Source organism: Gopherus flavomarginatus, chromosome 11, assembly GCF_025201925.1.
Source record: "Gopherus flavomarginatus isolate rGopFla2 chromosome 11, rGopFla2.mat.asm, whole genome shotgun sequence".
In the NCBI taxonomy this organism is placed as follows: Eukaryota; Metazoa; Chordata; order Testudines; family Testudinidae; genus Gopherus; species Gopherus flavomarginatus.
Window position 1 is genome coordinate 52,129,850 of NC_066627.1, and position 24,790 is coordinate 52,154,639.

The 24,790-nt window shown below is 56.5% G+C and overlaps 2 protein-coding genes across 4 annotated transcripts in view; both read left to right on the plus strand.

Moving 5' to 3' along the window:
- LOC127031020 (uncharacterized) overlaps positions 1-24,790 on the plus strand; it is a 217,037-nt gene that overhangs the window by 70,618 nt on the left and 121,629 nt on the right. For both annotated transcript variants that reach the window (XM_050917722.1, XM_050917724.1), the window contains exon 2: positions 17,913-17,999. The gene's annotated coding sequence lies outside the window, so the exon portion shown is untranslated. The remainder of the gene's footprint in view (positions 1-17,912; positions 18,000-24,790) is intronic.
- On the plus strand, positions 404-9,302 carry LOC127031044 (WAP four-disulfide core domain protein 3-like). Of its 2 annotated transcripts, XM_050917756.1 has the most exons (5): positions 404-577; positions 1,135-1,278; positions 3,289-3,432; positions 5,443-5,586; positions 8,936-9,302. In XM_050917756.1, exons 1-4 carry the CDS (start codon positions 502-504, stop codon positions 5,583-5,585), a joined length of 507 nt encoding a protein of 168 aa, XP_050773713.1. In that variant the 5' UTR covers positions 404-501; the 3' UTR covers position 5,586; positions 8,936-9,302. The 2 variants fall into 2 exon arrangements, with proteins under 2 accessions (XP_050773713.1, XP_050773714.1); XM_050917757.1 differs by lacking the exon at positions 5,443-5,586.

The following is a 24,790-nucleotide window of genomic DNA, read 5'->3' on the forward strand; positions in this document are numbered from 1 at the left end:
CTCGGGCTACACACCAGTTCTGAGCTCACTAGCTGAATGAGAGCTGGCAATTCCCCCTAAGCCCCAAGGGTAGACATAGCCTGTGCATCTGTGTGCTGCCGACCCAGGCACCAGCCCACCCTACAGGAACAGTTACCCTTGCTTGGGGGCTGAGCAGAACATGGCAGGGCTCCCCTGAGCTGCTCCATATGTGAATGGAGCTGCCACCCTCTCTGGAGGAGCCCCATCCCACATGGCACAGGCAATAGCTCCCCACAAACAGCTTTGGGCTCTCTGCCTTCCCAAGGTCTTTCTCAACAGCCCGGCCCTGCCCAGAGGGAAGGGACAGGCCCTTGGGGCTATGACACAAGTTCTGTTGTGAAATGGCGTGAGGAGGAAGTTAGTTCCCTGTTGTTCAACTGTGAGCCAGCCCCTCCCTCTTCCACCCAGCCCCACCTGTACCAGGGTTTAAATCCCAGCCCGGCTCAGCTCTGGGCACTGGACCCGGCTCCCAGCAGCACCATGAAGTCAGGGGCCATCTTCCTCTTCCTGGGACTCCTGGCCCTCTGGGCCCAGCTGCCGCCTGCATCTGCTCAAGGTGAGTAGAGAAAGCAGCTCAGGTCAGCAGAGAGAAGCCGCCTGCCAATCCAGCCCAGGGCAGAGTGGCAGCTTCCCCTCCTGCCCTGTGCTGTTCGTAGGTACGACGGGAGCCTCCCCTGGGGAAGCAGCTGGTACTTCTGGCCTCAGACCTGCTAGTGCAGCTGGGAGGAGAGGGGATCAGGGCTGGGCTCAGTTGCTGTTGGGCTCTGTGACTCTCCCTGAAAGCCAGCGGGTTCCCCACCCCTTCGGTGGTACCAGGTGAGTTCTGCTGGCTGCATGCAGCATGCGGGTGATTGGCACAGAGAACCCAGCAGTTCTCCCCACTTGTTCCAGGCTCAGCAGCAGGCTGGGACCCTCTCCCAGGGTGCAGGGACGAGCAGGGAACAGAGTCCACATAGCGGACAGAAGGTCTGGGTGCCAGGTCTCTAAATGCGGCGCAGGAAGCCAGTGGGCAGGGGCCTGTCCTAGGCAGAAGCTGTGCAGGGAGAAGGGGACAGAGGCAGAGCAGATTTAGGACAATACTGTTGACTACCATGTGCCTGTTCTGCGTTGCAGTGCGACCTGGAGCCTGCCCCAGACCCCAAGGCCCAGGGATCTGTGTGGAGAGATGCCAGGGGGACAATTCTTGTCCTCCAGGACAAAAGTGCTGCAGTAATGGGTGTGGCCACGTCTGCATGAGACCAGTAACCCGACCACGAGGTGAGGTCAGACTCAGGTTCATGTCAGACTCTGCCCTGGACTCGGACGCTCCTGGCACCTTGAGGGGATGTGTCCCTAACCAAGCAGGGAGGAGGGGTCGGGGTCACTCAGCGAAGGGGCAGGACCCCAGCCCCATTAACCAGCCCTGGATGATCCCCTTGCCCCCGGGCTCAGAGTCTCTACTCAGACTGGATGTGGTGGTTTCTTTCCTCTCCCCTGTGGTGAGCTCCCAGCTCACGAGGCCGGGGCCAGGCCGCTGGGTGTTTCTTCATTCGTACCCGGCCCATTTCCCTCCCACTCACAGCCTGGCTCACACCCACCCTGCGTTCTCAGGTGGAGCTGGTAGGGTTGAGCTGGTGTCTCCAGGTAATAGATAAGGGGTGTGACTGCCAGGAGATTGTTCTGTGCTGCAGGGAGACCCAGTGTTTGTCCAAAGCCAAGTGGCTTCCCCTCCTTCCCTGCTCTGTTCCTAGGTACAACGGGAGCCTCCCCTGGGGAAGCAGCTGGTACTCCTGGCCTCAGCCCTGCTAGTGCAGCTGGGAGGAGAGGGGCTCAGGGCCAGGCTCAGTTGCCATCGGGCTCTGTGACTCTCTGTAATGATGCTGGTTCTGGCGGGACCCAGCTGAAAGTGCCAGTTCAGGACAAATTACTTAAACAGGGCAGTTACTGCCCAAGACTGGCGTTTTTCCACCTCTGAGGCAAACCAAACCAGCCAGCCAAAGAGGACTTGGGTCTCACCCCACTGGCTAACCACAAGTCACAAGCAATTCCCTTAGACACTCCAGTTTCCCAGTATCGCCACGTGCCACTCGTCCTGGCGATGAATGGTTATGAAAACCAACACCCCAATAAAAGAAAACAGTTCTCTCGATCCCAAAGAATCAAGCCCCAGACCCAGGTCAATATACACATCAGATCTTACCCACAAATCACGCTGTTGCCAATCCTTTAGAATCTAAAATCTAAAGGTTTATTCATAAAAGGAAGAAGATAGAGATGAGAGCTAGAACTGGTTAAATGGAATCAATTCCATACAGTAATGGCAAAGTTCTTGGTTCAGGCTTGTAGCAGTGATAGAATAAACTGCAGGTTTAAATCAAGTCTCTGGAACATCCCCCGCTGGGATGGGTCATTCAGTCCTTTGTTCGGAGCTTCAGTTTGTAGCAAAGTCCCTCCAGAGGTAAGAACCAGGACTGAAGACAAGATAGAGATGAGGCATCAGCCTTATATAGGCTTTTTCCAGGTGTAAGAACCTCTTTGTTCTTACTGTGGAAAATTACAGCAAAATGGAGTCTGTAGTCACATGGGCAAGTCCCTGCATACTTTGCTGAGTTACAAGGCGTATCTGCCTCCTCTCAACGGGTCAGTTGTGTAGCTGATGGTCCTTAATGGGCCATCAAGCAGGCTGGGCAGAGCTAACACCAACTTGTCTGGGATGTCTCCCAGAAACACAGCACAAATTTGAAATACAAACACTATAGAACCAATACTCATAACTTCAACTAAAAAATTACACAGACAGACAGACAGCATAATCATAACCAGCAACCCTCAACCTGGTCTTAGACACCTTATATGACCCTCTTTACATAAGATTTGGTGCCACTACAGGACCTTGGTTGCAACCATGTTCTATATGTCCCAGATTATATCAATAATGTTACACTTTCCCTGAAAGCCAGCAGATTCCCCACCCCTTCGGTGGTACCAGGTGAGTTCTGCTGGCTGCATGCAGCATGCGGGTGATTGGCACAGAGAACCCAGCAGTTCTCCCCACCTGTTCCAGGCTCAGCAGCAGGCTGGGGCCCTCGCTCAGGGTGAAGGGACGAGCAGGGGAGCAGAGTCTGCATAGTGAGTGGAAGCTCTGGGTACCAGGTCTCTAAATGCGGCGCAGGAAGCCAGTGGGCAGGGGCCTGTCCTAAGCAGAAGCTGTGCAGGGAAGCGGGGACAGAGGCAGGGCAGCTTTAGGACGATACTGCTTGACTGTCATGTGCCTGTTCTGCGTTGCAGTGCGACCTGGAGCCTGCCCCAGACCCCAAGGCCCAGGGATCTGTGTGGAGAGATGCCAGGGGGACAATTCTTGTCCTCCAGGACAAAAGTGCTGCAGTAATGGGTGTGGCCACGTCTGCATGAGACCAGTAACCCGACCACGAGGTGAGGTCAGACTCAGGTTCATGTCAGACTCTGCCCTGGACTCGGACGCTCCTGGTACCTTGAGGGGATGTGTCCCTAACCAAGCAGGGAGGAGGGGTCGGGGTCACTCAGCGAAGGGGCAGGACCCCAGCCCCATTAACCAGCCCTGGATGATCCCCTTGCCCCCGGGCTCAGAGTCTCTACTCAGACTGGATGTGGTGGTTTCTTTCCTCTCCCCTGTGGTGAGCTCCCAGCTCACGAGGCCGGGGCCAGGCCGCTGGGTGTTTCTTCATTCGTACCCGGCCCATTTCCCTCCCACTCACAGCCTGGCTCACACCCACCCTGCGTTCTCAGGTGGAGCTGGTAGGGTTGAGCTGGTGTCTCCAGGTAATAGATAAGGGGTGTGACTGCCAGGAGATTGTTCTGTGCTGCAGGGAGACCCGGTGTTTGTCCAAAGCCAAGTGGCTTCCCCTCCTTCCCTGCTCTGTTCCTAGGTACAACGGGAGCCTCCCCTGGGGAAGCAGCTGGTACTCCTGGCCTCAGCCCTGCTAGTGCAGCTGGGAGGAGAGGGGCTCAGGGCCAGGCTCAGTTGCCATCGGGCTCTGTGACTCTCTGTAATGATGCTGGTTCTGGCGGGACCCAGCTGAAAGTGCCAGTTCAGGACAAATTACTTAAACAGGGCAGTTACTGCCCAAGACTGGCGTTTTTCCACCTCTAAGGCAAACCAAACCAGCCAGCCAAAGAGGACTTGGGTCTCACCCCACTGGCTAACCACAAGTCACAAGCAATTCCCTTAGACACTCCAGTTTCCCAGTATCGCCACGTGCCACTCGTCCTGGCGATGAATGGTTATGAAAACCAACACCCCAATAAAAGAAAACAGTTCTCTCGATCCCAAAGAATCAAGCCCCAGACCCAGGTCAATATACACATCAGATCTTACCCACAAATCACGCTGTTGCCAATCCTTTAGAAACTAAAATCTAAAGGTTTATTCATAAAAGGAAGAAGATAGAGATGAGAGCTAGAACTGGTTAAATGGAATCAATTCCATACAGTAATGGCAAAGTTCTTGGTTCAGGCTTGTAGCAGTGATAGAATAAACTGCAGGTTTAAATCAAGTCTCTGGAACATCCCCCGCTGGGATGGGTCATTCAGTCCTTTGTTCGGAGCTTCAGTTTGTAGCAAAGTCCCTCCAGAGGTAAGAACCAGGACTGAAGACAAGATAGAGATGAGGCATCAGCCTTATATAGGCTTTTTCCAGGTGTAAGAACCTCTTTGTTCTTACTGTGGAAAATTACAGCAAAATGGAGTCTGCAGTCACATGGGCAAGTCCTAGCATACTTTGCTGAGTTACAAGGCGTATCTGCCTCCTCTCAAAGGGTCAATTGTGTAGCTGATGGTCCTTAATGGGCCATCAAGCAGGCTGGGCAGAGCTAACACCAACTTGTCTGGGATGTCTCCCAGAAACACAGCACAAATTTGAAATACAAACACTATAGAACCAATACTCATAACTTCAACTAAAAAATTACACAGACAGACAGACAGCATAATCATAACCAGCAACCCTCAACCTGGTCTTAGACACCTTTTATGACCTCCTTTACATAAGATTTGGTGCCACTACAGGACCTTGGTTGCAACCATGTTCTATATGTCCCAGATTATATCAATAACGTTACACTCTCCCTGAGAGCCAGCAGGTTCCCCACCCCTTCGGTGGTACCAGGTGAGTTCTGCTGGCTGCATGCAGCATGCGGGTGATTGGCACAGAGAACCCAGCAGTTCTTCCCACCTGTTCCAGGCTCAGCAGCAGGCTGGGGCCCTCGCTCAGGGTGAAGGGACGAGCAGGGGAGCAGAGTCTGCATAGCGGGCGGAAGCTCTGGGTACCAGGTCTCTAAATGCGGCGCAGGAAGCCAGTGGGCAGGGGCCAGTCCTAGGCAGAAGCTGTGCAGGGAAGCGGGGACAGAGGCAGGGCAGCTTTAGGATGATACTGCTTGACTGTCATGTGCCTGTTCTGCATTGCAGTGCGACCTGGAGCCTGCCCCAGACCCCAAGGCCTGGGGACCTGTGTGGAGAGATGCCAGGGGGACGATTCTTGTCCTTCAGGACAGAAGTGCTGCAGCAATGGGTGTGGCCACGTCTGCATGAGACCAGTAACCCGACCATGAGGTGAGGTCAGACCCAGGTTCATGTCATACTCTGCCCTGGACTCGGACGCTCCTGGCACCTTGAGGGGATGTGTCCCTAACCAAGCAGGGAGGAGGGGTCGGGGTCACTCAGCGAAGGGGCAGGACCCCAGCCCCATTAACCAGCCCTGGATGATCCCACTGCCCCCGGGCTCAGAGTCTCTACTCACACTGGATGTGGTGGTTTCTTTCCCTCCTGTATGGTGAGCTCCCAGCTCACGAGGCCGGGGCCAGGCCACAGGGTGCCTCTTGTCATGAAGTGTGGGGGAGTCAAAGCCCTGCAGCCCCGGCCTCCTGCGATTCACCGTCAATCTCAGCCAGCCAGTAAAACAGAAGGTTTATTTAGATGACAGGAACACAGTCCAAGACAGACCTTGCAGGTACAGACAACAGGGCCCCCTTTAGTTAGGTCCATCTGGGGGTCCAGGGAGGTCAGAGCCCTGTTGGGAGGCCCGAGCCCCATCTGGGCTCCCCTCCATTCTCCCAGCCAGCTCCAAACTGAAACTGCCCCAGCCTCTCACTCCACTCCCCCCGGCTCCTCCCCTACCCTTTCTCCAGTGTCCCGGGCAGAGGTGTCACCTGGCCTCCAACCCCCTCCTTGGTTTCTCATGTTACGTGCTCAGGTATCCTTCCTCAAGGAAAGTCTCCCATCCCCATGCAGACAGTCCCAGCAAAACTTCCCTGCAACTTGCCAGGCCAACACCCCCCACTCAGTGTTCAAAGACCACATTACGAACATTCCCAGTTTGTCACACCCTTCATTCCTAGCCCGGCCCATTTCCCTCCTGCTCACAGCCTGGCTCACACCCACCCTGCGTTCTCAGGTGGAGCTGGTAGGGTTGAGCTGGTGTCTCCAAGTAATAGATAAGGGGTGTGACTGCCAGGAGACTGTTCTGTGCTGCAGGGAGACCTGGTGTTTGTCCAAGGCCAAGTGGCTTCGGCAGTTGTGTGGTAGCATGCTGTTCTGATGCGCAGTGCCGCAGGAGACAGAAGTGCTGCAGCACGGGCGTGGCTACGTCTGTACAAGAGTAATTTGAGATAAGATTAGGGGAATCGCTGTGCTGAGAGCCTTCCCCAGGCTCGGACGCTGGGGATGTGCCAATCACAGGACCCCCAAGTCCACTCGAGAGCTAATGGACAGTGGGAGGAGTCAGGCTCATTCGGTGAGAAACCAGGACATGCCAATTTGCTCAGGGCTCGGTGTCTTAGCCGAAGCCAGAAGTGGATTCCTCCTTCCTGGCTGGGCCCATCAGTGGGCAGTTACAGGCTGTAGTGTGGATGGGGGTGTTCCTAGTGAGACCAGCTGGGCTCCGCTTGCACCAGCTGTGGGTTCCCCAAGCCAGCAGGTGCTCGCTGAGGCTCGCGCTCTCTCGTGGTGAGCCTGGAATTCATAGCGTCTCTAATGAGCAGCAGCAGCAGCGCAGCGCAGAGATGAGAAGCAGCTGCTGGGCACAGTGAGCCTGTCACTCAGTGACAAGCATGAAAGGGGGGCACGTTAGGAGTTTTCCGAGGGGCGGTTAGATTTTAAAGCTGAAATCTAACAAACTAGGCTTGCCAATAGGATCAGTGTGATGGGCAGAATTTGCACAGGATCTAGTAGGAGTGAATCCAGGGAGCGTTTCCTTACTAGCTTAAATTCAACGTTTAACTTGAGCAGGATTTCTCACACCAGGCCATTGGGTTATTCTGAACCACCCGACAATCTCTTACTCCCCCAGACTGGCAGCCGTTCGCCATCGACAGCTCACCAACCACGTGTGGGCACAAAGTTCTGGGCCTGTGCCCAACACAAATACAGTGGTGCAAGCAATTGTCACAGCCTAGGCCTGAGGCTCAACAGGTGCACCAAAAAGCAATGCAAATCACTATGATTTCTTATTGCATTGACACTTGGCTACCAGTTCGTTAGGATCGAACACACGTGTCACCCGGCCAGTGTTTCTCCAAGGACCAAGGATGCACTTGTCTTTAAGGCACTTTTAAGAGTGTGGCCCCTGCTAATGGAATGAATGGGTCCAAAAGGGGCAAGTTTAGAATATCAAAAGCTGTAGTTCAAATTGCCACGGCCAGTTTTCTTGGTGCGCGTGCAGACAGCGTTAGTCAACATCCACCAGGGCTTACTGGAGGTCTCACTTGGGAGCACAGGCTTAGGGCTTGTGTGCATGAGAAATGCTCCAGTCGCACACGCTGCCTCCACCGGGTCTCCCGTGGCCCCGAGAGGCCAGAGCTTGGTTGCCAGAGGGATTCTCCCAGTGACCTGGCGCTGTCTGCATCAGGGTCAGGCCACTTAGCTACGCTGCTCAGGGTGTGGGGTTTTCACCCGGAGTCATGGAGCTGGCCTGACTTTTGAGTGTAGCCCAGGCTTTGGCAAGAAACTCCAGTTCTGATGTTACAGAGTATAAGGGAAACACAATCTCAGTCTCACTTCTTACTCTCTTAACCTGGGCTGGGAGAAAAGTCCTTCCCACGCAGCTGCTCCAGGCAGCTGCTGGGCCCACTAGGGTTTCTCCAGCTACATCCCCAGCCCAGCTGACTCCAGGGCTTGTTGGGGGAGGGGAATCCAGGCCCGCTCTGATGGCCAGTGCCCACTTGCCATCTGGGTGATCAGATCTCAGCTCTCGCCAATTCTCTGCTGCTTCCTGCCGTACCCGCTAGATGGCTCTGGTATAGAACAGATTGTTTCAGTCCCTTTCTCAGCAGAGGCTTCTGAGGTTTGCTTCATTTCAGGGGCTGTAGCTCAGAATTAGCCCATGTTATTCACTGAAATTTCCCCCTTTTTAAGCAATTTCCTTTAATAATTCAAAGTTGTACCCTGGTTCGGTGATTAGATTGTTCGGGTTCCTTTGTGAGCTATCCAATGCCTCTGGCTTCTAGAGTGCAGCCAGCCTCTACCATGAAAACAAGCAAAATCCATTAGCCTCTTCTAAATGTGGCGGATGCTCTCCAGGTGCTGTCTGAGTGCAGATTCGCGTTTCACAATTCAGGGTTTACAATAGAACAAGAGACAATCTACAGAGAGAGTTTGATTCAAAGGGCAGACAAGTGTGCGGTGTCTGGGACAAAACAGCCTAGGCTGTTAGATGTGCTTTAGAAGGAAAACAATTGTGTCGTGTAAAAGCTGGGGAGAAAATCTGTGGTTTGGGTTTCTGGGGCACCCGGCAGCGAAACCCCAGGGGATGCCACTGAACACAGACTGTGTCACGTCTGCTAACTCAGACTTGCTGGATGGTCGGATGCAGCAGCAATGGGCGTGAAACAGCAGAACACAACGTGGGGGCTGGGACCATTCTATGGAACTCGGGCTCTAACTCATGTCCCCTGCTTCTCTCCAGGGCTTGCATTCCCTCCCCAGGCCTGGATCCCTCTGCGCACCATGGCATCACAACCTGCCTAGTGTCGGAGCTGGGCTGAGGAGTCCTTCCACTACGGATCTGCTACAAGGGCTGGGGAGGATGCTCCATTCCCCAGTCGCTCTTCTCTTCTGGTAGCTAACCCTCCCAAGCACCCCCTGCCCTCTATTAACTGCTTCGAGGGGTGCCCTGCTGAGGGACTGCTTTGTGTCCTGAATTTGGGGGCCCTGGCCAGGGACACAGGGGCTGTTGCTGTATCCTTGGGGTATGTTCCTCTCTGGCCAGCTCAGCTCAGGCTGCTGTGTTTTGCAGAGAACCTTTTCTTTTTAATAAACATGTGATGCATTAACCCACCTCTGCTTTATCACCCCTGGCTCGCAGCCTCGGCGGTGCCCCGCACACCTCTCGCAGATCCCAGGACCCCCGGCCATGAGACCCCCAGGCTGAGCCAGGCCAGGCCTGTGCTGACATTCCTGTTTGGATCCGCAGCTCTCAAAGGGAGAAAATTCACTCAGCGAGAAATGTGCTCCAGGGCTGCCCCCGATCTGAGACCAGCCCCAGGGCCCCCAGAGCTAATCCAGGGCTCAATCCGACTCCAGCCCTTTGTAGAACAAGGGTGTCTCTCACCCTCCTGCTCTGTTCTAGGGCTCCAGCACGCCCCCATGCAGCAACTCGATCTCAGTTTCCCCCACGGCCCTTTGGCCTATCCAGCCTTGGAGTCCCTGGACCTCTGTCCAGGCCACTTCACAGGGGTCAGTCACGTCCAAGGCCACAGCATTATTTACCCAAGTCCAGCAGAGTTGCCGAAACAACCAACCCCTTGGCTGGTCACCACCTGATCGCAGGAGGCCTCCACTGTTGCAGACCACCCGGCTGTCTAGCCTCAGTTGGCCCCACAGCTCAGGGGCTGGCACGCTTCTCCCCTTGCCCAAGGGCTCAGGCAGGCTCCAGCTCCCCAGACTCCCTGTCTCCAGGCAGGCTTCCAGCTCACTCTGCTCTATGCGTCTTCCTCCTCCCACCCATGGACTTCCTCCAACTTTAAATGCTGCACCCAGGCCTAACCGCCCACTGGTACACCCAGGGAGCAGCACCTGAGCTCTTCCAGAGCAGGACAGAGTTATGCACCCCCCTATGGGCAAGCAGCACCAGGGGATCTGGGTGCCCATACAAAGAGAACCCCCTGCAAGCAGCTGGCAGTTAAGTGAACCACACATTACGTTCTAAAGACCAATCCATTCCGTGCCAACGTGCTCATTTCTCCAGCCGGGCATGACAGGGCTGCGGTTGCTGTGTCTACCCACCCTGCCACCGTGCAGCCTGCAGCGTGCCGCCTCCCGGGGCCCCAGAATGGCAGTCAAGTCTGGCTGGGATACTGACGGGATCGCACGCATGTGGACTGGCAGCTGACACTAAGCGCTGCGTGGGGAGCTGCAAGCCCCAGTGAGGAGAGCAGGAGAGAAGCAGGAAACGTGGGTGGGACCTGGACAAATGCAGCTAATGTATCCAGGGAAAATAACGCCAATGGCAAATCTGTAACGAGGGGGAGCATGGAGGGCAAACCGAGCCTGCAGCACTGGGCTGGCGAGTGCATGGTGCTGGGGTATCAGTCTCAGGGCACTTGCCCAGAGGGTTCCCTTCGGGGATGGGTCCAGGCTCATTTGTTGGTGTCCTGCATTGACCAGTTGGACTTCCCCTCCCCCAGCCAGAGACACCCCAGCCAGCAGCCTCCTGCATGCTCTCTGCCTCTGGACACAGCCTCACCTGAGAGGCAATATGGGCCTTCTGCAAATGCTCAGCAGCCACAGACATTGCCACAGCCATCCCAACAATAGGCCAGGGGCTGCCAGGAGCTCCCCACTGGCAGAGAAGCACCTTCCTTCTCATTTGGTGCGTGGGGCTGCTAAATAGGGCTCGGCACTTGGTCTGAAGAACCAGCCCAGACACAGCAGGTCCCAGTGCCCTGGCAATGCCAGAGGGGGTGAGCAAGCCCAGCCGTGGGGTCAAATCCCCCGGGCCCCAGAAGCCCCATCAGCCTGCAGGAGACATCCCCTCACCTGACTGACAGCCTCAGAGCCCAGCAAGAGTCAGAGTGGCCCCTCCCGAGCCACGGGAGCCATGTGCTGAGCTCGGTGCAGAGGACAGCTCCTGCCAGCTGTGGCTCCGGTGCAGGGAAGGGTTATAAAGATGTTTGCGTCTCGCTACCACTCAGCTGGCTTGGAGGGGACTGGGCCCGGAGCCAATTTAACAGGCTTGTCTTGCCTGTGGAGCAGGGGGCTGGGCGACCTGGAACACCTGGATCCTACTCCCCACTCTGCTCTGCTCTGCCCTGCCTCACACAGAGGCCTTAGGCAAGACCCTTCCCCTCTGAGAGCCAAGAGAACATTTCATGCCAGGGTGACTGCCCTGTGCAGTGGCTCCGCATCTCCTCATTAATGCTCATAAGGAGCTTTGGACATGAAAAAAGTTAATTACTAACGAGGCCTGTGCTCGATCAGCCATTGCTATCTGAGTGCGGGGGTGGCTGGGCTCAGTATGGAGCGACTCTCACGGGCTGTACTGTGCCTGGAACACGAGGAGTCACTGCCCTGGCATAGCACTGGGCTGCTCCTGAGCCTGTAGCCAGCCCTGCCTCTCGGTGCCAGCATTCACCCTTCATGCTGCCCCACCCCAGCACAGCCACCTCCTCTCTGAGTGCTGCCAAGCCAGCCCTGCCAGAGATGACTCACCCATAAAAACATCAGAGCGGCCAGACTGGGTCAGACCAAGGGTCCGTCTAGCCCAGTGTCCTGTCTGCCGCCAGTGGCCAATGTCAGGTGCCCCAAAGGGAATGAACAGAACAGGGAATCACCGAGTGATCTATCCTGTCGCCCATTCCCAGCCTCTGGCAAACAGAGCCTAGGAACACCATCCCTGCCCATTTTGGCTAATAGCCATTGATGGACCTGTCCTCCAGGAACTGATCTAGTTCTTTTTTTAACCTTCTTGCAAGGAGTTCCACAGGTTGACTATGCACTGTGTGAAGAAGAACTTCCTTTTGATTGTTTTAAACCTGCTGCCCATTAATTTCATTTGGTGGCCCCTAGTTCTTGTGTTATGAGAAGGAGTAAACAACACTCCCTTATTTACTTTCTCCACACCAGTCACGATTTTATAGACCTCTATCATATTCACCCTTAGTCATCCCTTTTCCAAGCTGAACAGTCTTATTAATCTCTCCTCAGACAGCAGCCGTTCCATGCAACTAATCATTTGTATTGCCCTTTTCTGAACCTTTTCCAATCCAATATCTCTTTTTTGAGATGGAGCGACCACATCTGCATGCAGCATTCAAGGTGTGGTTGTACCATGGATTTATATAGAGGCAACGTGATATTTTCTGTCAGTTATTATCTATCCCTTTCTTAATGATTCCCAACAGTCTGTTCACTTTTTTAACTGCCGCTGCACATTGAGTGGATGTTTTCAGCGAACTATCCACAATGACTCCAAGATCTTTCTGGAGTAGTAACAGCTAATTCAGACCCCATCATTTTATACGTATGGTTGGGATTATTCACCCACGAAAGCTCATGCTCCAAAACGTCTGTTAGTCTACAAAGTGCCACAGGATTCTTTTCTGGTTGGGATTATGTTTGCCAATGTGCATTACTTTGCATTTATCAGCATTGACTTTCATCTGCCATTTTGTTGCCCAGTCACCCAGTTTTGAGAGATCCTTTTGAAGCTCTTTACAATGTGCCTGGAACTTAACTGTCTTGAGTAGTTTTGTCCCATTGGTAACAAAGCGCAGAGGCACGAGAGCCCTTTCGTGATGCTGCAGATTGGAGACAGTTACATCCTGCAGCAGAGGGCCCAGGCTGTGGCTTGGCCACGGTTTACCAGCACACGCCTGGGGAGTTCACACAGGCTGAGGGAGACTTTCACGTGGCTGCCACTTGGCAGAGAGAAGCAGGATGGACCTGATCTTCAGGCACTTGGTGAGGAGACCAGGCCCATGCTGGGATGAGCCTGGGCACTGGCCTGGTGCATCACACAGGGAAACGTTCTCAGACCCAAGGAAGTGCAGCTCAGGGAGAACAGCATCACACTGCCTTTCCCTCCAGAGCCTCCCTGTCAAAATGCAGAGAGGCCCTGTCACGGAATCCCCGGGCGATGCTCTGGAACTGCTCCCCACCAAGTCAGGACTCTGGGGAGCCTCCTCTCCCTTGGAGCAGACTGTCTTCAGGGCAAGAAGCTCACAGGGCGTCACCTCCTGGGTCTCTCCTTGGAGTATTCAGCATCCTCTGCCCCTCCGTGCGCTTCCCACTGCAAGTCTGCCCAGGCAGGGTCCGGCGGAAACCGCAGGGTCCTGCACCCCCACTTTGCAGTCAGACGTGACTCTCAGCCAGCCAGTAAAACAGAGGTTTATTCGATGACAGGAACACGGTCTAAAACAGAGCTTGTAGGTCCAGAGAACAGGACCTCTCAGCCACGTCCATTCTGAAGCCCAGCGAGGCAGACCACCCCATCTGCCCTCACTTCCCGTCCCAAGCCAGCCCCCAATTGAAATCCCCTTCGGCCCCCCCTCTTTGGCCTTTGTCTCTTTCCCAGGCCAGGAGGTCACCCGATCTCTTCATTCACCTTTAGCTATTCCCTCGCAGGGGGAAGAGCCCCAGCCATTTGTTGCCAGGATCCAGGGTGTCAGCCATTTATGCACACTGGAGACTTAAGAAATGCATAGGGGAAACTGAGGGACCCACACAATATTCAGAGGAAACATTAAGAACAGTCCCACTTAGTCACAGGCCCCTCTCCCCTCTGCAAACCCAGCTCATCACTCTAGCCCAGCAGGGTAAGGGGCAGCTCCGAGCTGTCTGCCGGGACACCAACAAACATGCAGCCCATTGGGACCGCACCAGCCCCCCATGCAATGCAGAGAACCGGTGCAGTGCCCACAGCAGCTGCCACCAGGCACCATAGAACTATAGAATGTCAGGGTTGGAAGGGACCTCAGGAGGTATTTAGTCCCACCTCCTGCTCAAAGCAGGACCAATCCCCAACTAAATCATCCCAGTCAGGGCTTTGTCAAACTTGTCCTTAGTGCAATGACCCAGTTCTCAGCACAGTCCTCGTCCCATCTCCCATCCACCCTGCTCCCCCTATTCCTGCTGGGCTCTGGGCTTTGCCACACGCAGCCTTGAGCATCCTCCACTCTGCCGAGCAGGGCTGTCAAGTAGGCTCCCTGCCTTTAGCACGTTCGCCCCAGAGCTCAGCTTCAGACCAGTGCTTCCCACTCAGGAGCGCCCAGTCTCCCCATCAGCTCTATGCAGGGAAATCCCTCTGCATCGAGGTGCTCGGGCCCTGCCCGGCTGAGCTCCCTGATGGCCCCTGTGTCACAGAGTGTGGGGGGGGGCAGTCCTGCACCCCTCTTCCTGGGGCCCACAGTGACTCTCAGCCAGCCAGTAAAACAGAAGGTTTATTGGACAACAGGAACACAGGTTACAGCAGAGCTTGCAGGCACAGTTCGGACCCCTCAATCGAGTCCTTCTGGAGTTTCAGGGTGCCTGGGTCCAGCATAGGATCCCCTGAATTCCCCTCATCCAGCCCAAAACCGAAACTGAACTGCCCCTCCTCCAGCCGGCCGATTCCTTTGTCCAGCTTCCCGGGCCAAGGTGCTAACCCCCTCCCCCCTACCTGGCTTAGGTTACAGGCTTAAAGATCCTGTCCCTCCCCTAAAGACATCCCCGGCTCTCCCATTCCCCACACAGACAGCCCCTATTCCATCACACCCTGCTACCGCCCAAGACGTGGGTCCTGCCCGGCGCTCCTTTGGTGCTAGCATGCAGAGCCTGGAAGGCTGGCTGAGCACTCGCTGCTGGTGGGAGGTGCCCCCATCTCTGATGCTCCCAATTATTGGCCAGAAGGCTCTGGTGCTGCTTTTCCGACAGCACTCACTCCCCAAGCCCCCAGCCGCTTGGGCCTTTCAGGGAGCTTCCCCCCTGTGAATGTTGCATGGGGACCCCGGGGGAATCTGCAGGGGCTCCTGGCTTTGAATCGCCACAGTGAATGATGACCCCTCGCAGACCCTGCTCGCTGATGGCGTGGCCAAACCAGGCTAGAGACAGGAGTGGAGAGTTGCAGCCATTTCCATGGACAGACCTGCCCCCACCTCAGCGGCACTCAGCCCTTCGCCCCACCCTGCTCACTGGGCGACAGCCATGCAGGGTGGGGAGGGAATGTTCATCCGGTTGCGTCACGGGTGACGCACTCAGGGCTGCTTTACTGGGGGCCCGCCCTGCTCGTTGGGTGTTACAGTTCTTGACTTTTTGGTTTAACGACCCCTTTACTCTGGGCGGGCTGTGGCGCTAGGGAGAAGCATGTTTGCTGGCTGACATGTGAGGACAGCCCGCCCTGGGCAGGGAAGCGGATGGGAGCCTGTCAAATCCACCGCAGCCTCACCTTGGATTGCAGGGGAAGCCGTGCCATGCCTGGGGTGATCCAGAGAGACCCTCCCATTCAGCCCATGGGCTAACATCCTTGCTATCGCCCCAAAATGTCACACCTCTCCCATTGCCACAATACCGGAGCAGCACCTCGTAACGGCTGGTCTCACTCCAGCGACCAGTGAATGATAAGGCTAGCTCCTGCTGCATCCCCGCTTCCATCAGCTGCTTTAGCCCCTCGATGAACAGCTGCCCCTTTGTGACACAGTGGGGAGCCAGGGGTTGTCCAGGACAGATGTTCTGGGGTGGTGACTGCTCCCATGTGCACTGGGCAGCACGAGCCTTCATGTCTGCAGGATGGGGGCTGAGCGCAGTGGTCAGACGAACAGACAGACTGAGGTCAAGATGTCCCAGAAAGCACAAGGTGCTGTGTGCGCTTCTCAAGCATATCCATTGTGCTGCTGGCGGCCGTGGGATAAGAGGGGGCAGTCAGATTGTGGCCATTCTCAACACAAATGACAGAGAAGCCAAATCCAGGTCCCACTGGAGTCAGAGACAAACGTCTGTCACGGAGTCCCCTGGTGATGCTCTGGAACTGCTCCCCACAAAGCCAGTCAGGACTTTGGGGAGTCTCCTCTCCCTTGGAGCAGACTGTCTGCAGGGCAAAAAGCTCACACGGCTTCATCTCCTGGGTCTGACCTTGGAGCATTCAGCATCCTCTGCCCCTCCGTGCGCTTCCCACAGCGAGCCCACCTCAGTGGGATCCTGGGAAAGCCACAGGGTCCTGCACCCCCACTTTGCAGTCAGACGTGACTCTCAGCCAGCCAGTAACACAGAGGTTTATTCGATGACAGGAATAGGGTCTAAAACAGAGCTTGTAGGTACAGAGAACGGGACCCCTCAGCCGGGTCCATCCTAGGAGTGGGGCAGCGAGCCAGACACCCACGTCTGCGCTCACTTCACCTCCGCAGCCAGCTCCAAACTGACTCACTCTCCAGCCCCCCTTCTCTGGGCTTTGTCCCTTTCCCAGGCCAGGGAGTCACCTGATCTCTTTGTTCACTAACATCTTCAGTTGGCACCTTGAAGAGTAGGGGCTCCGGCCATCAGGGGCAGCTCCAGGCACCAGCACACCAAGCGTGTGCCTGGGGTGGCAGGCCGCGGGGGGCGGCCTGCTGGTTGCTATGATGGCAGCAGTCAGGCAGCTTTCGGTGGCTTGCCTGCGGCACGTCCGCTGGTCCCACAGCTTCGACGGTAATTCGGCAGCGGGTACGCCAAAGCCGCGGGACCAGCAGACCTCCCACAGGAGCGCCGCCGAAAGCCGCCTGACTGCCATGCTTGGGGTGGCAAAATACACAGAGCCGCCCCTGCTGGCCATTAGTTGCCAGGAGACAGAGTGTCGGCCATTCTCTGTGCAGACAGTATTACAGGGGCCTTCTTGGGCTCTGCAACAATCACACATCCTGATCCCCTCACCTAGATACCTAAGAAATTCATAGGGGAAACGGAGGCACCCACACAGTACTCAGAGAAAACATTAAGAATATCCCCACTTTGTCGCAACATCCCATCAGCCATGGGGTCCAAAGTGTCCCCCACCCCGAGGTGGTTTCCTGCCTCCTGAGAGGGCGACCGTGCTGCCCCCAAAGCCCTCAAAAAAGTTAGCCGAGCACCTCTGCTGCAGGGAGAAATGAGCCAGCCAGGCACCAGAAGCCGCATCCCGCTCCGTGAGACTCAAGGTGCTGCCTCTAGCTTTGCCCTGTGCCGCGTGAGCACGGGCACACAGAGACAGTGCCCTCCTAGCTGGGGAGCAGGTGGCATGGTGCTTTGATGTTGCTCTTGTTCCTTGATTCCGAACCCCAAGGCATGGGACGGCACTTCAAAAGGCCTGGCAGGGCTGGTTAACGCCTACGCCAGGACAGCCGGTTTCCAGAGGGGATCAGAGAGACCAAAAGCCTAGGACAGCAGGTGATGTTTCTCCAGGGAAACTTACAAGCCCTGGACTATCTGAAGGTAGCTGTAGCTCCAGATCCTGGGGGGCGATTGGCCCCACGGGGAGCTGCTGAGACCCCATGGGGCCTCCCTAAAGTGTCCCTGGAGAGACTCCAGCCAGCTCAGACTGGGCGAAAAGGAATCGAACTGACCCACACAGCCACTCACACCCACAGCCGCCAGGCCCCTACCCACAAGCCTGTGCACTGCTCCAGCTCGGGAATGGTGCTGATCCCGTCCGGTGGCCCACAAACCAACTTGATAGAACACAGCCCCATCCCGGCACTGATTTGCCCCCTGCTGGCAGTTGGAGCAGAAAGACCCAGGCACAACTGGCCATGGACACTTATTGCCCCGTGACGAACTGGGAATGTTCTTAATGTTTGCTCTGAATACTGTGTTGGTGCCTCAGTGTCCCCTATGCAGTTCTTAATATCTAGGTGTTGGGATAAGGGTGTGTGATTGCTGCAGAGCAAAGGGCCAGTGCACCTAAATGCCTGGCACTCTGTCTCCTAGCAACTGATGGCCTGGGCCCCTCCTCTGCAAAGGTGCCAGCTGAAGGTGTTGGAGACAAAGGGATCAGGTGACCTCCTGGCCCAGGAAAGGAGCTGAGCAGAGAGGAGGGGCTGGAGGGGGTTGTTAGTCTGGAGCTGGCTGGGGACGAGGAGTGAAGTGCAGATGTGAGGGTCTGGTTCACTGTGCCCCGGAATGGACCTGGCCGAGGAGTCCGGTTCGCTGTATCTACAAGCTCTGTTTTAGACCCTGTTCCTGTCATCGAATAAACCTCTGTTTTACTGGCTGGCTGAGAGTCACGTCTGACTGCAAAGTGGGGTTGCAGGACCCTGTGTCTTCTCCAGGACCCCGCCTGGGTGGACTCGCTGTGGGAAGCGCACGGAGGGGCAGAGGATGCTGAATGCTCCAAGGAGAGACCCAGGAGGTGAAGACGTGTGAGCTTCTTGCCCTGGAGACAGTCTGCTCCAAGGGAGAGGAGGCTCCCCAAAGTCCTGACTGGCTTGTGGGGAGCAGTTCCAGAGCATCGCCCGGGGACTCCGTGACAGCCCCTCACCTTCCAGCAAACCCAGGCCGATGCTTCTGAGGGAGAGGGCTTGACACAGATGCTTTTAAAGTTAGTGGGTGCGAGAGCGTAGTGCTCACGGCTCTTTCCTTGGCAGGTGGTGAACTGGGCAGCGTGGCTGCCATGTCACTCACCGAGCTCCGCTAGAACTCCAGCCTCCTGCTCCCCAAGCACAGCGCCCTGCCACCTGAGCTGAAGCAGCCTCTCCACTAGATGCTAGCAGTACTGGGCCCATGACACACAGGTGGGCTGCTGCGATTCCACCCAGGGGAGGGCAGGGGTGCTGGGCACATACCAACCATGCTGTTACTTACTACATAACAGAGGGCTAGAACGTGTCCCACCTCTGCTAGCTGCCTCAGTGCAGGTCTGCTGTAGACAACACCCACTGGGACCTCCTACGCTCCCCTGAGAGAGCCCAGGGACAGACACCACTGCAGCCAAGGGCGCTTGGGCCAAGCAGAAAACCCCCCTTAGAGCAGTGCCCACAGGGATGGCCCTAGGAGCAGCACAGAATCACGCCCTGCCATTATGCCACGCCAGCACCAGGTGCCTGCAGATCTCCAGAGCACCCAAGTTTCATTTTCTCCCATAGTTGCTGCTTCCTTAGGGGGATGCAGGGGCTGTACATGCCCGTGGCTGGCAGCCCTGCCGCAGGGCGGTGCAAGATGGCAGAGGGAGCTGGCTGAGCATATGCACAGATACCCAGATTTTCACAAGGTGGCCATGCAAAAATGTGTGTGCGTCGTTTGCATGTGCAATCACAGTGAGCATGCACTAAGTGGGGGAGTCGTGCCTGTGAATGGCTGGCTAAGGGCCTGTGTGTCTGCACCTAGCCAGCCTGCATGTGCAGTCGTGGCAAAGGTGCGTTCAAAGCTGGGGCGGGGCTCTGGGCCCAAACAGTCAAAGACCAGGCCCAGGCAGCCTCCCTGAGCATGTGCGACACAATGGCCCAGTCTCAGACGCTGCCTGGGCCAGGAGCAGAGAGTGCCAGCACTAGTGTATGGTGCTGAGCCCCTGGCACTGCCCGCTGAGCTGCTCTGGGCTCCCTGACTAGCCTGGCTCAAGTCTCTGCTCTTGCCCGGCACCCAAGTTAACCTGGTGAGGGGCAAGCTCTTTGGGACAGGGAGGAGCCAGTGAGGGTCCCCCAAAGGGACCCAGCGTTTCCCAGGGCCTGGCACTGGGCTGTCTCAGGCAGCGCTCGGACACACGTTTCTTTACTGACGAGAATGGGTGGCTGGGTTACTCCAGCCCCCCCGAACCCCCGCAGGCGCCCTGGTGCAGCTGGAACAGTGCCGTGGTAAATGATTTCTCAGATCATGACACTGCCTGGGGCAGGGCCGGGCTGGGCCAGCCCCGGCTTCTGGCCAACAGTGAAATGAAAGGCCATGTCTCAGCACCCAGACACCTCCTGCTCACCCAGCCAGGCCCCAGCGAGTATAAATCCGGCCGGGCTCAGCGCTGGGCACTCACACCAGCAGCACCATGAAGCCAGGGACCATCCTCCTCCTCCTCGCGGGGCTCCTGGCCCTCTGGGCCGAGCTGCCGCCTGCGACTGGACAACGCAGGCCCAGGCCCCAGGGTGAGTGCAGCCAGCGGCAGCCCAGCCTAGTCCCCCTGTGACCCGCACGCCTGGCGGAGAAGCCCAGGACTGGCCCTGGGAGCTCGGGGCGGGAGGTGGTGACAGGGTTCCCTGCCATGTGTGTGTCGCTGGGAGGGGCTGGGTGCACTGGGAGCAGATGGAGGGGTGGGTGGGCAGCGCTATACCCTGGTGCCTTGATCCTGAGTGCAGGGGCACGGCCCTGCTGCAGCTGAGCTGGGGTGCCAGGCAGAGATCACGGCCCTGACCAGAGCTCATGTCTTCCTGGTGATGCTGTGTCTGAGTCTGACGCTCCCCCCTTCCTCTGGCTCCCAGCACAGAGGCTGGCCTGGGGCTGGGCCAGGGTGCCCAGGAGCAGCCGGGAGACAGGTCAGGTGATGGTGACTGGGCTAGAGGATGGGGGCAGGAACTATCGAGGGAGTGTAGGGAAGTGGTGGTGCCTCAGGTGGAGAGCATTGGCCACACACTCAGGGCACGGAGCCGTGGATTCCACCTGCAGCCCCGCTGGCAGCCATCGGCAATGCGGTGCGGTGGCCGGGGTCTCCCTGAGGCGGGGGAGCTCAGAACGCAAAGCCCAGTATGGGGAGCAGCTCTCTGGCCCTTCAGCGCCAGTACTGCACTGAACGAGCCCCCGGTCCCGCTGGCCCCCTCAGAGGGGTTCCTGCAGCCCCCTCCTGGCCCTAGGACAGCGCCAGGCAGCAGCAGGAAATGGGCTTCCCTTCCTCCCTGGGACTGGGGCTAGGGTCTGGCCTTTCTGTCATGGGTGGGGGGGGGCGAGCCAGGCCACACTCTAGAGCGTATCTGACTCTGGGCAGGGCCCTTCGTTCTCCCCACATCTCAGAGCCTCCCCTGCTCGGAGAGCGAAAGGAAAGGGCCAGAGACGGGAGCAAAAACCAAAACAAAACAAGTCAGGGCATCCCCCCTCCCACAGCTGAGAAATGCTGTGGAACAGGGGAAAGGTCGCCTGGGGTCACCTCCCTGGGAGCCGCAGCAATTAGACAAGCCACAGCTTGTAATCATTTACCCCTCTCCCTGCACGGGGGTGCGTGTGTGTGCGTGTGTTGGGGGGGTTCCACTGGCTAACCTCACTGCTACTCGCAAGGAACCAGAATTGCCTACAGGGCCCCGTCCCCCTAAATCCAAGGGTGCACCCAGGGATGGCAACGGGCCACATCCTGTCCAGGTCTGTGGAGCCCGAACAACCTCACTGTGTCATCATGCCAATCCTGCTGTGGGGGGAGCCCCCTGCCAGAGCCCAGGTAGCAGGAGCGGGCCAGGTAGCCCTCTGCCTCCCGCGTGGGCTCGTGGGAGCTGCCGTGTGCCCGTCAGTAACATCTCACCAGAAGCACCATGCGGGCTGGGACTGGGTCTGCCAGCTGTCAGCAGACACCAAGCTCCTTTGGGCTCCTGGGTCCAGCACCCCTCAGAGCTGCCGGATCTGGACCTGCACCGTGGTGAGAGCCAGGCCGGGAGAGCTACAGGCACTTGGGGAGCTCCGCTGGCAGCCTGGCTTTTGAGGAGCAGCCTGCCACCTGCACTGTTCATGTACAAAATGATGCAGGAAGGGGGAGACGACATCCTGACCAGGAAGCAACCTAGTTCTGCTGTGACGGCCCAGCCCTGCAGGCGGAATGTGAGCATCTTGGGAAATGTCACACACAGAAAGAGAGTCAGACTCTTTCCTGCTCCCAGGTAGAAATGCCGAGGCTCTGGACCGAATCCAAGCATGAGTCCGGGCTCCTTTCTCGGAGCTGATGCCAGCAAGTTAATTCCCCCTCAGGCGCGCCAGCTGGCTGGAGGCTGCTCCAACCAGAACAGGTCTTTTAGCAGTTAATCTCCCAGGGGTCATGGTGTAACCTTGGGCTCGGTGTAAACCTGCCAGTGACTCTGGTGACAGTGAGGGGGAAATGGCACTCCCAGCTGGGAACAGACTCCTTCAACTCGCCGGGCAGGAGAATGGAAAGGTTATTTGGTGTCTCTGGGTGCAGCCAATTCTCCATCAGTGTCCAGCCAGCCGCTAATCCATCTCCCGGCACAGGGGTCACAGAAAGCAGGGGCCTCACTCCAGCCTGCTCTCCGGCTTACCTGTCACCTTCTGCTGTGGAGCACATCTCTGGCTCCCGGCTGCCTTGAGCCTACGATGGCTTGTTATAAAGGTCCGAGGGGGTTCGGGTGGCCATCCCGCCAAGGCCAGCTAACCATCAACAGGAGCCCCTACCCGGTGCCCCTTTGCTTTGGCCACAGGGCGTCAGCAGCCAGGTCCTGAACTGCTAACTGGAGGTGGCTCCTCTTACCGCCCTGGGCAGTTTCAGCTGTCCCCAACCCAGTCCTTATCCCTGTGAGCAGCCTGGTACCTCGTACATACACTCTGATGTCAGCACAGTGATCTCTGCCTGACGCCTCCAGAACGGATGAACCAACAACCAAGGTCCCCCTTACTTACAAGGGGAAACAGAGGGAAGCCTGTAACAGGAAGGTGAAGATGGATTTGCTGTGGGTACATCAGTACCATCAGACAATGCCCAGAGCACTGCTTTCTAGCTGGCTGTGCCTGGAGTCATGACTCTAGGTTACTCCATGCTCATGGGCTCCGTAAGGTGGAGGAACCTTCGTACCTGGATGAGGCATCGCAGACCTGAGGGTGCTTGAGTGCGGCGAGGTGATGAGGGGCCGATTCACCCGGGGCAAACCTCTCTGCAACAGCAATAGGCATTACTTACAGGTGTTACTCCTCCTCGGGGCCGACCATTGTTGTCTCCTTGTTTCCTTGTGCCCTCCCCTTGCTCTGGCTGGCCCGGCCATGGTTTCCTATCTCATACAGAGGTGGTCAGCCCTTTGGGGCAGGGCCTGGCATGCTCTGTGTTTGAACAACACCGGGCACACTGGGGCACTGTGGTAACAGAAACAGCAGCGAGGCTGGGTCTCTAACTGCCTCCATAGTGTGGAAAGCCTCCAGGCAGCAGGGAAGAGAAGCGCCAGGACGCAATGCGCCTCCCCAGGCAAACTGGTAAAGACGACATGTCACTAGCTAACAGGACCCACTGCTCTGGAGGCCGAGGGGAGGCACGTAGTTCAGCGGGCACTGGCCAGTAGCTGGAACACTGGCTGCTCCCAACAGCCAAGGGGAAGCAAAGGGGCCGACTCTTTGGAGCTCCGCGATCGGTGCAGCTCCAAGTGCTTCCTGAGCCTACAGGCGCATCCCGCAGGCTGAGCTGGGCAGAGGCTGCCACGGATTCCCCGGGCAATGCTCTGGAACTGCTCCCCACCAAGCCAGGCAGGACTTTGGGGAGCCTCCTCTCCCTTGGAGCAGACGGTCTGCAGGGCAAGAAGCTCACACAGCTTCACCTCCTGGGTCTCTCCTTGGAGCATTCAGCATCCTCTGCCCCTCCGTGCGCTTCCCACAGCGAGCCCGCCCAGGTGGGTCCTGGGGAAGCCACAGGGTCCTGCGCCCCAACTTTGCAGTCAGACATGACTCTCAGCCAGCCAGTAAAATAGAGGTTTATTCGATGACAGGAACAGGGTCTAAAACAGAGCTTGTAGGTACAGAGAACAGGACCCTTCAGCCGGGTCCATTTTGTGGGGGCAGTGAGCCAGACCCCCCACGTCTGCACTTCACTCCTCGACCCCAGCCAGCTCCAGACTAACGACCCCCTCCAGCCCCTCCTCTCTGCTCAGCCCCTTTCCCGGGCCAGGAGGTCATCTGATCTCTTTGTCTCCAACACCTTCAGCTGGCACCTTTGCAGAGGAGGGGCCCAGGCCATCAGTTGCTAGGAGACAGAGTGTCAGGCATTTAGGTGCACTGGCCACTGTGACAGTGTACCCCATAAGGCTTTATGGGGTGTGCTTACAAAGGTATATATGATGTAACTGGAATAGAGTTTTGCTACATATGCCATGTAATATATTTATGTAAAGGTTATGATCTACTGGTTATGTTCATCCTAGTTGTATGCAGGCACCATTTGTGTGTTCAGAGTTATGAACATTGGCTGTATAATTGCTTGGTCACTTCTTGGAAAAGGAATGTGCTCAATCAGGAAGCATTTAACAGACAAAAGAGCTTGGAAGACTCCAATCCACATAAGAAGTCTACCTGAGGACATTCAAGGGAACATGTGGGTAATGGCTGCTCCCTGCAAGTCCTGAGTCATGCATGGGCAGGTGACTTGCCCATGTGCTCCCAAATCTCCATTTTGTGAGTGGATTCTACACAGGGGGAGGAGGGGGTCTCCACCCACAAGAGAGAGTCTATTTAAATCCCTGGGAGACCCCTCCATGGGTCTTCAGATGGCTAAAGAAGGAGCCTCTCCACCCCCACCTCCACCCCTGATACTGACAGGAAAACTGAAACAAAGGACAGTGTGCAAGGGGTGTGAGTGATTGCTGGACCGAGGCTAAAAGGAGATTAGCCTGTAAAAGGGAGCATTCTGGAACTGGTGAGGATCTTATCTGTATTCAGTTTGATTAGACATAGATTTGCGCATTTTATTTTATTTTGCTTGGTGACTTACTTTGTTCTGTCTGTTACTACTTGGAACTACTTAAATCCTACTTTCTGTATTTAATAAAATCACTTTTTTTATTTATTAACTCAGAGTATGTATTAATACCTAGGGGATCAAACAGCTGTGCATATCTCTCTATCAGTGTTACAGAGGGCGAACAATTTATGAGTTTACCTTGTATAAGCTTTATACAGGGTAAAACGGATTTATTTAGGTTTAGACCTCATTGGGAGTTGGGCATCTGGG

Coding starts and splice junctions, on each gene's coding strand:
- LOC127031044 (XM_050917756.1), top strand. CDS start 502: ATGAAGTCAGGGGCCATCTTCCTCTTCCTGGGACTCCTGGCCCTCTGG. Junction 1,279..3,288: donor ACCAGTAACCCGACCACGAG/GTGAGGTCAGAC, acceptor TCTGCGTTGCAG/TGCGACCTGGAGCCTGCCCC. Junction 3,433..5,442: donor ACCAGTAACCCGACCACGAG/GTGAGGTCAGAC, acceptor TCTGCATTGCAG/TGCGACCTGGAGCCTGCCCC.